We start from the raw sequence: 11271 nt of genomic DNA, 5'->3' as shown, positions 1-11271 counted from the left end.
TCAGAACTGGCCCACATGCGGGTGGGTCGTCCCTTATGTACAGTCTCAGTCGGTGGCGTGGATGTGGCGTCTACTTGACTAGAGCTGTACATCCGCGGTTGCTATAGCGACACCATGGTAATGAGTCGACTAGCTAATGACAGCTGTGGACACTTAAATGTCATGTGTGAGACTTGGGCAATGGTTACTAAGTGCAGTCACAACCTGCTGCTCTGACGGGAGACCCTCTCCTTCAGCGGGGGGGCTGCTCCGAATTAAACTAGATGTTGCTCAAGGAGATCTTTTTATTCATCACAGAGTTTGGGATCCGAATAGGATATTTAATTTACTCTGTTTGGGCATGGTTTATTGAACCTCGGTATGTCCTGATTAAAAAAGAAAAAAATCTACTCATTTGATTTTTACTCCTTTGAGTATGAAGCTTGAGGCTTCCAGAATATCAATGGACATTTTTCACTCAGATAAGCGTCTCTCTCTCTCTCTCTCTCTCTCTCTCTCTCTCTCTCTCCCTTCGTTATAATATTACCTCAGCTCTCGTCTTGATGGAGGTGTCATTTCACAGAACCCAAATGAATGCGCTCTTTGTAAGATGCGTATCTGGAACGGCTTTTGTGGCGTGCGCTCCGCAGCATGATGCCGTTTGTGATCGGTCGATAACTCCCTGGTTGACTTGCAGCGAAGGTGACGCTTCAAGCTGCGGCTGCTCACTGAACCTTTTGGTCACATCCAAGTGAAATTGAAAAGATTAGGTGTGTGTGTGTGTTTTAAAATGGGTTCTGTTACAAGTACGTTTCATGCTGGTGCTCTGATTGTGCAGATGCTTGTTTTTTGTGGCATTCTTAACATTTATATATATTTTCCAATACTTAAACATATTGTTGGCCGAAACGCAAAACCTCCTGTCTGCAAAATGATCCAAAAAAAGTAGTGGAAAACCTTCTATGTGCACTTTGTGAGTCAGTATTGTTTGCACCTGATACAGTAGTAAAGTCTAAGATCAGTGGATTGTGCATTAAGGATCCTTAAATAATAGGTTTTGCGTTTTGGCCATCGATATACTAAATGTACACAACATACATCAGTGAAGCGGCTGACCTAATTCTAACATATATTCTATGTATAGCTGCATACTGGTTACAAAATGCCATTGATTGTGTGGAGGATGGGCAGGGCAATCTACTCTCAGCCTCTGTTTGAATTTCCGTCACAATGACATCTGTGGCAAGAACTTACTTGTGCACTCAAGTCATTCAGAGCAGAAATGGAGGATAAGGGGAGAGCTTTTAATTCATTTAACTAATGTGTATATTAATCAGTTTTCCTACTCTGGCTTTTTCATCCAGGTGACATCCTGTCATGCAGCTCCAGGAGGTCGGCCAGCAGTGGAGCTGACGCGGTCAGCAAGCCCAGCCTTCACTAGAGCAGCTCGACTGGATCCTCGCCTCTCCGACTGTGCTACTGGCTGTTCTTCTGTACCCTTTGCCCACCCGACACTCTGACGGTAGTCCCGCATCCTGGTCACATCCTCCTCCTTTAATCGCCGCTGGTCAAGCAGCTTTCCACAAACCCAGCATCTGCCATCATGTCCAGCCGCCGGAAGACCTCCACCCCCTGTATGATCAGACAAGACCAGACCATGGTGGAGCTGGATGATGAGATGGAGGAGTCGCACGGCTTGGAGGTACACTCCTCTGGGAGAGCACGAGGCTTTTCTTTATATAATTGATCCAGATGAAAAGGTTGCATCCTCCCTGCAGTCTGAATTGTTTTTATAGTTTTTTTTTTTTTTTTTAAGTACGCAGCCGCATCTGTTGCCAGTTGCAGATTGATGATGCCAAGTCTTAAATACAGTTTTAAACTGTGTTTAAAATGGATTTGTGTATTACACTACATTAATATGACATTTTAGATTAACGCAACGCATTAGCGTCATAAATCAGCGAAATGATAACTTCATAGTTCTGCAGTCGAATCTGAAAACTATATTTTCCCCCTCTATCAGACAACAATGGAAAACCATACTGAGGAAGGACCTATGGAAACGGATCTCTCAGCGAATACAGAAGCCTCCGTGGAATTCGATCCGCCAACCGCTCCGGACAAACCGGATAACGAACCCGCAGATCTTTCCAAGCCTGAGCGTAAACAGCAGGGCGGCTACGAGTGCAAGTACTGCCCCTTCTCCACGCAGAACCTCAACACTTTCAAAGAACACGTTGATGCCAACCACCCCAACGTCATCCTCAACCCCCTCTACCTGTGTGCCGTCTGCAACTTCAACACCAAGAAGTTTGATACTCTGACGGAACACAACGAGAGGAGTCACCCGGGGGAGAGCAACTTTAAATTCAAGCGCATCAAAATGAACAATCAGACGATCTTGGAGCAGACTATAGAAGGGTGCAGCAGCAGCGCCGTTATTTACAATACTTACTGTGCCAGTGCTGGCAAAGGGGACAAGCCGGGCAGTGTGCCACACAGCAAAGCCTCCTCGGCGAAGGCCGGTAAACCAAGAACGGTGCTATTGGACAATAAACAGACAGACTCGCTCTTGAGTAAACTGATCCCAGATCTAACCAGGAAACCAATCACAGCGCTTAATGTGAATGGGACAGTCATCATCCCCGAGTCGACACTACTCAAAGCAGACGGCCTTTCTCACATCATGCCTTCCCTGCAGCGGCCTCTGAACTACACCCAGGTAGGACATGCTGAAAAGAGCGTTGCCCTCTTATTTAATTCTCAGGTATTGCGTTTCTTTTCTTGCAAAGAGTTGAGCAGGGGAAAAAACATTCGACCTCAAATCTGAAGCTACGCCCAGGCGGTTAGCTCGCCGTTGCATGGAGCTCTATTTATTTGTTGGAGGAGAAGCTCTTTGACATACGTAGGTAGACTAGTTGTTTCTCTGTACTTTAACCTTTGCGCTAAGCTAATTGTCTCCTGGCTCTAGACTGCCTAATGGTTAATTTACACTGTCATCAGGGTAGTTCTCTTCCTTGTCGCAACCCAAACTCAAATTTGGTTTTTGGTGCCGATCATGAAGAGGGTAAGCACTGAGGAAGCAGTCCTCTGATAGACCTTATATTATTTTTAGCATTAAAATGTCCAACCCCCCCCCTCAAAATTACACAAGCGTGTATTGGAATATTGGCCCACTCTGCTTTAGTACACCCACGTCAGATGGTTTGTGAGCATGAACCTCCCTCCACAGCATCTCATTGAGGTTTAGAGATTGCTCCGAATAGAGAATATTTACCAAAGAGCCCAGATCGTATCGAGGTGTGTGGCAAGGCTCGGGCGGGCCTTAATGTTTCTCCAGGTTATCGGTGGCATTCAGCATCGCCACTCTACCCTGCCTGTCATTTTTGAATGATTGTCTGCCACGGTTTAGTACGAGCGAGAAAACTGGAGCAAGCCTGTTAATATTTGACATAGGAGCTGCCAGAGCGGCCTGATGGAGACGCTTTTCTGCTTTTGATTGTTATTTCAGGTTCCAAAGATCGCAGTGCCCCTCAACACAACCAAATACAACCCTTCGCTCGACGACAACCTGACGCTCATCTCCTCCTTCAACAAGTTCCCCTACCCAACACAGGCTGAGCTCTCCTGGCTCACGGCAGCTTCAAAGCATCCAGAGGAGCAAATCAAAGTCTGGTTCACCACACAAAGGCTGAAACAGGGCATCAGCTGGTCTCCTGAGGAGGTAGGAATTATAGTTTAAATAAAATCAAAACCCTCTTTAATTATATTAAATATGATTTTGTGTATTTTGCTACCTTATTATAAATCAAAAGCTCAAATGAAACTGCAGTCAATAGTATCATTTGTAGTGAATATTACTTTTCCTTGTATTTCTGTCTGTAGTTGAAACTCGAATGTTAAATATGAGCTTTTTTTTATCCGGAATAAGATGAATGATTGCATGAAGGTGAGACATTAAGTGAACATCTAACATTTATGACATAGTCGTGTCAGTCTGGTGTCGTCTTCGGATGCGTGAGGATTTCTTTAACATGCAAAAATAAAAATAAAACTCTTTTTCTTCTGTGACAGGTGGAAGAAGCCAGGAAGAAAATGTTCAACGGTACCATCTCCTCTGTGCCCCAGACCTTTGCTGTGGTCGCTCCTCATCTCAACTCCCAAACAAGCAGCAACCTGTCCGGCCCCATTGCAGCCTCCAAACCCATCCAGCCAGGAGCATCTGTCCTTCAGTCCCTCCCCTGCCAGCTGCTGGCTCAGACCAGTCTGGTTCTCACCCCAGTAGCTAACGGCTCAGCCATCACTTGTGCGCCGCTGGCATTCACCATGGCGAGCCAGGTACAAAATATTGGTGCAGAGAATCTAACTTGTGCAGATGCACAGACCCATGTACTGTACATATCCGGCTGCGGGCTTCGGCGTTGGCAAGAGCTAAAAGTTGGGTTTGTGACAAGAACATTGATGCCTTCTATCCTGTTGCCCTCCGTGTATAAATGAGTGAGGAGCACACACAAAATGAGACATTGACTATTTAAAAAAAAAAAGGCAATTTGTGAAGCTTGATTTGACTTGACTGACAGGATTTGACGCCGTTTCTCCATCATGTTTGACGCAGGTAGTGCAGTCGCTGAAACGACCCCTGCCCTCCCCTGTGATTGCCTCGGAGAGTAAACGACCGTCCATCATTCAGACCGTCTCGGCGCCCGCGGCCACATCCAAACTGATGTCGCCCAAAATGCTAAGTTTCACAGTTGATGCCAGTAAAACTGCTGAGCAGCTGTCTGTGCTGAGGACCAGCTACGCACAGTGTCCTTTCCCTGAGGAAGATGAGGTAAGAATAAGTGCGTGAAAGGACGTATCTGTGATGTGTGAATTTTATTTATTTTTTTCCCTCTGGCTTCAGTGATTACTCTGATAAACACTGATGTTATGTTGCATCTGTTCATGTGACAGATCTACAGACTGATAGAGATGACGGGGCTGTCCAGAGGAGAGATAAAGAAGTGGTTCAGTGAGCAGAGACTTCTCAATCTCAAAGGCATGTGATGGGGTCAACGCTCCACAGACGAGATGTGAAACCACCCCTGGCTCGGTTCACGCTTGCAGGGTTGAGTGCCGTTTGTGCTTTCCTTAGATGAGTTACCTCTGTGTCTCCCGTGCAGGCGTTTCTACTCCTCCAGTGCTGGTGAAAGTTGAAGTGACGCCGCTACCTAAAGATGGCCCTGTAAAGAAAGCGGTGCCCAGCCAGTTTCCCCTGCTGGAGAGGGTGAAGGGGAAATCATCGGAGCAGCTAAACGCTCTGGAGGAAAGTTTCCACAGAAGCAGCACCCCGACGGAGGCAGATATCGGTAAAGACCAGCTCATGCTGTTCAGTCAGTCTTCTTCACATTATACGTCATAAATATGGAAGAAAAGAGACTCTGTGTTTTGCTTAGTGTCATGTTCAGATTATTTACTAGACGTGTGGGAGCATTTGGGGTTTTAAAAACAAAAAGGAAAGCGACGATTTGGACAGAAGTATGGCAGTTTGCAAGCTGTGTCACACAAACGTGACGTTTCTATTCCTGAACAGAAAGACGCTAATAATCAATACAACGGAAATTGTATACATTAATTATTCTTTCTGCGCGGCCCGGTAACAAATGCCTCACGGACCGGTACCGGGCCGTGGCCCGGTGGTTGGGGACCACTGGTGTAATTGATGCTTTCAGTTCAATTAATTCAATCCAAGTCACTGGAACACTCACAAGTAAAGCCTTGTGTCTCCAAAATCACTTTGACCTTTTTAAAATCGTTCAGAAAATGATGTCAGTGTATTGAATCGTATCGTGAGCCGAATATCGTGTATCGTGTCTCGATGCACGATAAAAAAAACATTCTTTAAATCCTTTGAAGCCACAGAATTGTGACTTATTGAGTCTGTATTTACAAACAAATGTTCCTGTAGTTCACTATTTGTTGCCATTAATCGCGTGCTTGGTGTGAACATATTCTATTTGCCTACAGAAACAGTTAAAGTGGTCTATCCAAATCTATTTTTAGGATGTGTTTATGTTGCAAGGCTCCAGAGGAAAAAAATATTACACCATCTTTCAAACCGCTTTAGGGTGAGAATCAGATGGTTGAATTTGCATTCGATGCTAAAATTACCTAAAGAAGTCCAGAAGTGGTTTCTTCTATTTATAAGAGTTCCCAGCATGTGACTTGATTTTCTTTCACACCAGCAGGCCTATCTCTAGTCGGGGGGGGGTGGGGGGCGGGGCTGCATGACAGGAATAGCAAATGTGATTTTTAATGAGCCCAGTTTAAGTCCTCCTGATGAGGGATTTGATTCCCTGGTGGTCCACCTGAAACTAACACGACTTGCTGAACTCTGATTCTGATCTAGACCAGCTGGTTCAAGAGACCAGGCTGTCCAGGACCGATGTGGACTGCTGGTTTTCAGAACGCAGGGGCCTGAGGGACAACATGCAGAAGGCTTTGCTCACAATGACTTCAAAGAACACGGAGGAGAGAGGAGACAGGCCCGGAGCGCTGATGAACGGGGCGTCGCATCGGGAGCAAGACAAGAAACCTCTGCGCTCCCCTCCTCAGCCACCTGTCCTTTCTTCTTCCTCCTCAACCTTGTCCCCTCCTGTACTTGCAGTCTCATCCCCTCATCCACCAAACCTCTCCTCCTCGGCGTCACCTCCCATACTCACATCCTCCTCCTCCTCCTCTTCTCCCCATCCGCCCATCTTGTCTGCCTCTACAAGCCCAGCCCCCATCACCAACCGCTCCCTTTCTCTGCTCAGAGAGGTGAGAAGTGCTGGTGAAAATGTGTCGACAGTTAACTGATGACAAATCTGACGCAGGTTCGATGCTGAGAGACGGTCATGAGTTGTGACTGTAAGGAGATGACTTGTTGAGACGGCACCTTTTTAATATGATCTGAACTGAGGTTCTGTGTGAAATGCATTTGTCTGGAGAATGTATCACGCCGGTACTCGAGATAAGGACTGTGACTGACACTTCATGATGGGATTTGTTGATATTTCAATATTTTGAGGGGATATTATAAAGCAGGAGACTACAAGGTCAGATCTGGCGAAGGAAAGAAAATAAACGGGCTTAAATTAGAAAACTAGTCTCAAAGGATGACACAGCCAAAGAAGAAAGACACGAAACGGACGCAGGAGATATGGCTTGTTCTGCACCATGTTGCACAGGCGCCAGCTGTCAGTTAATGGTGACCAATGTATTTCAATTTCTGGTGGCTGATTTTTAGATCTGCCCAAATTAATTTGATGTAAATTTAACTTTCACCTGAGTTACTAGAGACGAGCGTCGACTACTTTCCTGTGGATGGAAGCTGTATTAGCAAGAAATGGCTAATTAGAACAAATTTGTAAAGTTAAGTATAAAGGGGTTAAACGTTCAATATTCCCTGGAGTAGAAGTATTTAGTGGAATAAAGCGTTATTTATTGTATACTTCATTATCCCTTTAACTATCCTGCAAGTGGAATTAAGACATTCTACACAAAAACTATTTCCTCAGCAACCAGTCTGAATTTATAGCTTTGAGTTCCCTCTAGTTTAGTTTAGTTTAGGTATTTTGTGTTGTGATTTAACAGTGAATTAAATGCCATTTTTATGGTATAAAATGTCACTGATGGACGATCTCTTCTCGGTAGGTGTTCTGTCGGACTCAGTGGCCATGTCCGGACGAGTACAGCCAGCTGGAGGTCCAAACAAACTTGGGACGCACCGACATTGTCCGCTGGTTCAAGGACCACCGCTCGGCGTTGAAAAATGGTGAAACTCTGGATTGGATGGAAGACTTCCAAACGCAAAACCTTGTAGAGCAACCAAAATCAGGCCGGGAACAGAACGGCCAGTCCTGTGAGCAAAAGAGTGTTGCCTCAGAAGGAAGGGGTTTAAAAGGTGAGTGTTATAGCGTTTATAAAGAGTGTGTGTGTGTGTGTGTGTGTGCTCATGTTCACATTTTTATTTCGTGGTCTTCAGTAGAGGAGACTGGTGAGAACGCGGCAGCTGTGACGGAGTACTCCAAACCGCTCGACCAAGACAAAGTCCAGTGGTTGAATAACGGATTAAGTCACAGTGTGGCAGACCTGAGCCGAGCCGGACCGGACCAGACCAGCTCGAGCACTGTTGACAAAGGGAGGTGGGTTCAGACGGGAGGAACGGATCTTAAATCTTTGTTTGTTACAAGACATCTGTTTTCATCTTTTTTGGATCCATCACAGAAACATTCAAATAAAAATCATTACGTTTCTGGTTCCCAGAGGGAGTCTGTGTTTAAACTTTACTTTTCTTTTCCAGGTGGATAAAGGTGACGGTAGCGGTGGAGGAAGAGGGTGAAGAGGCGGTGGAAAGACCCAAGCTGGCAACAGACACGGACGTTCTGAGCTTGGAGCAGCCTGGGAGGGTCACTGGTTGATAGTAAGTTTAAATATCCTAATAGAAGTAATTCTTTGAAGTTTAAGAACCGAGGAAAACGTGAGACACTAATATTACATTGGACGAACAAAAAATTAGACATTTCCTCTTTTTGTACAAACAATATTGAGATTAATTAACAATGTCGTATCCACAAGATCGAGGATAAAAATGGCCAAAATAAGTTTCCTTCAGCTTTGGAGAGAGGACGAGGTGCTCGGACCTCACCCTGGTTAGCGTGCCTCCAGGCTGCCTGCCTTTGGAGGTTTACTCCGATTTTGAGGGGGTCCAGAACTTGTTGGCGGTGTTGCACATCTTCCCTATCCTGGAATGACCATATCCTGGGAGAAGATGGAATGATAGATGGCCAGAGATGAATCGCTAGAACAAGAAAATAAAACGCCTTTGACATTACTGAAATAAAGTTGATGGAACAAAACAGTAAACCCGTGAAGTGTGAATCCAAAACGATGAGCTGAAAAATGCTAAAATGCACCAGAGGGTGACGGATGACTCCTGGTGGTTTTTGAATCGCTGCTGCTGTATTAATAGCTCTACCTTTCACTCAGTGCATGCTGGGATACGTTTCAGCTCTCGATGAGCCCGAATGATGAACGGATGTTGAAGATTTTGAGTTAATGTGTGACTTGCATAAATAATGAATATATTATGATCTGTTTCTTCAAGATGCCACAGCTGTGGCCTTCATCTACTCAGGAAATTATTGGGGGTGTAATTACTCTGATTGGTCCTTCGCAAAGATGGCAGGATGATACTTGGGCCGCACCACCAATTAGCATTAAAAATACACACGGGCAGCGCTGCAAATGGAATTCATTGATCGTTTACAATAATTAGCGCTCTTTCAGGAGGTTAGAATTCTTGTTCCCTCTGCATTTTTATGTTTTTGTTTATACGTTTTATTTGTGATCACTGTAAACAAGCAAAATACTTTTAATTGTCGTGCGGAAACTGTTGAGTAACAAGCAGGTTACTGTGTGAGCAAAGGCTTCGTTGAAATACTTGATGCATGTTCTGACTTCTGAGTCAGGACATCAGAACATATTGCTCATGCTGGATCCTCCATTTATTTTCATTTCAGTCGGGTGAGTACTTCCGTCTGTAGTCCTGGTGTCACGCAAACTAAACTGGAAAAGTAAACATCTTTGCAGCGGAAATAAAACTACAGATCAGCAAGGATAATTACGATTGTCGTTTCTAAAGTATTTATTTGGGCAGTGCATTCATTTCTGTCTTTGTCTGACACTGTTGCAGGTCAGGCAGATCAACAGTCCGGTGATGATTCAGAACAAGCGATCATGGAAGCGGTGGTGAAGCTGGAGACGGGAGGATGGCAGCACTGATGTGCGGTTCAGATGCTGACATTAAGAGGAGTGCCAAAGCTGGACTTGATGCATTGTTCTTACTACTTTCTGTTTTTGTTTTTGTTTTGTTTTTTACAAAATTGCACCCTTGTAAATATTTTTCTGTATTATGAAAACATTTGTACAGTTTAGCATTTAAAGAAAAAAAAAAAGTCAACAAAACCTGGAATGTTTTTTTTGTTTTTGTTTTAAGATCCAAGTCTATGATAGTCTGTTGCTTGCTGAGAATCGGTCCTATTTTTAGTTTATTTTTTACATCATACTTGCATTTTACTCAGTATGGGTAGTATTTTGATGGCACTTGCATATACAGTATCCCTGTTGTAGTTATAGCTAGCTTACATAATAGACCACTTCATCTCAAACTATTAGGGTATGGAAACTTTACTTTTTTCTGCTGCTTGACTCACTCTCATAGATTGTTGTGGTGAAAGTGAAGATCAATCAGCGGTGCTATAGGACGCTTGGCAGTGACGGTGTCTTGGTCAATCTGAACACAGCTGCAGCTTCACTGCCCGAGAGGCTGGAGAAAGAACATGAAGACGCCAGGAAAAACGCATTAAGGCAAATGAATGAATGAATAAATGCACTGTTCACCACAACTTCATGCACCTTTCCTAATCCGCCTGTTCCTGCATCAGTGCTTGAGGCGTCTTTACCAGGCTTTGAACAGCACAGAATGTTCTTTTCTTGATGTAGAAATGAATAATCACACAGAGAAGATCGCACCATGCTGCCTTTTCAGCTCTTATCTGACCTTTGCTGTCTGCCTCAGAACTGAGTACAGTACAGACTGTTAACGACTTCAGCATTCTGCGTCTGTTTTGGAGAAAACCTGAAAGCGTTTGACGCATGACACAATAACTGAAGTTTCTTTATTTGAGCCATGTCGGATCATTTTCCTCTGTGGTGATCTGTGAACACATCCATCTCTAGTCAAGGCATTCTGTTACAAAGCTTGTTAATTTCTGTACAGCCAGTTCAGAACACCCACAATGAGTGAGATAATGACCGTGATGATGCTTAAACATTTGGAAAACTGAGCCGCTCGCATGTGCTTCAGAGGGATCTGCTTTATGGGTCAAATTGCAGGAGCAAAGAGGCGGTTAAGTTGAACCATCATTTCTAAGCTGGTTTGAACAGGTGTATGGCTAAATGTGTGTTGCTGCTACTAATGCATTAGTTTCATGTTCAGACAAGTATCTGAGATACTGTACTTTTGGTTGGCTAGAGAGAAAAATACTTGCAGTTTCATTTTCTTCTTTTCAGCCCGCTTTATAACTCAATAAATGCACAACCAAATGTAAAACTTGATTTGCTCTTCCTGTGTTGTGTGACAAAGATTGCATCACTTCCTAATACGTCAACTGCTAGGCTAAATGCTAGCTTGTTGGATCATTCACACGTCTCTTTGCTGGATGTATTAAAACCATGTTGCACTAAGGAATCACTGACAGGACAGTAATT

The 11271-nt window shown here is 44.3% G+C and overlaps 1 protein-coding gene across 1 annotated transcript; it reads left to right on the top strand.

Annotated features, from left to right (window-relative positions):
- Nucleotides 1-1582: 1582 nt before the first annotated feature.
- On the top strand, nucleotides 1583-11203 carry zhx2a (zinc fingers and homeoboxes 2a). Its single transcript, XM_068756771.1, has 12 exons — nucleotides 1583-1681; nucleotides 2003-2701; nucleotides 3491-3703; nucleotides 4054-4317; nucleotides 4595-4810; nucleotides 4933-5017; nucleotides 5142-5327; nucleotides 6368-6777; nucleotides 7654-7903; nucleotides 7985-8144; nucleotides 8303-8422; nucleotides 9695-11203. The coding sequence occupies exons 1-11, from the start codon at nucleotides 1583-1585 to the stop codon at nucleotides 8418-8420; spliced, it is 2700 nt and encodes an 899-aa protein (XP_068612872.1). The 3' UTR covers nucleotides 8421-8422; nucleotides 9695-11203.
- The last annotated feature ends 68 nt before the right edge of the window (nucleotides 11204-11271 follow it).

This window comes from Brachionichthys hirsutus, chromosome 3 (genome assembly GCF_040956055.1).
Source record: "Brachionichthys hirsutus isolate HB-005 chromosome 3, CSIRO-AGI_Bhir_v1, whole genome shotgun sequence".
In the NCBI taxonomy this organism is placed as follows: domain Eukaryota; kingdom Metazoa; phylum Chordata; class Actinopteri; order Lophiiformes; family Brachionichthyidae; genus Brachionichthys; species Brachionichthys hirsutus.
This window is presented reverse-complemented; position numbering and strand designations above follow the sequence as displayed.

Bases quoted from the DNA above. Each gene is read 5' to 3' on its own strand.
- zhx2a (XM_068756771.1), top strand. From the start codon at position 1,583: ATGTCCAGCCGCCGGAAGACCTCCACCCCCTGTATGATCAGACAAGAC. The intron at 2,702-3,490 runs GTAGGACATGCT...TTGTTATTTCAG, and splicing joins GGCCTCTGAACTACACCCAG to GTTCCAAAGATCGCAGTGCC. The intron at 5,328-6,367 runs GTAAAGACCAGC...ATTCTGATCTAG, and splicing joins CCCGACGGAGGCAGATATCG to ACCAGCTGGTTCAAGAGACC.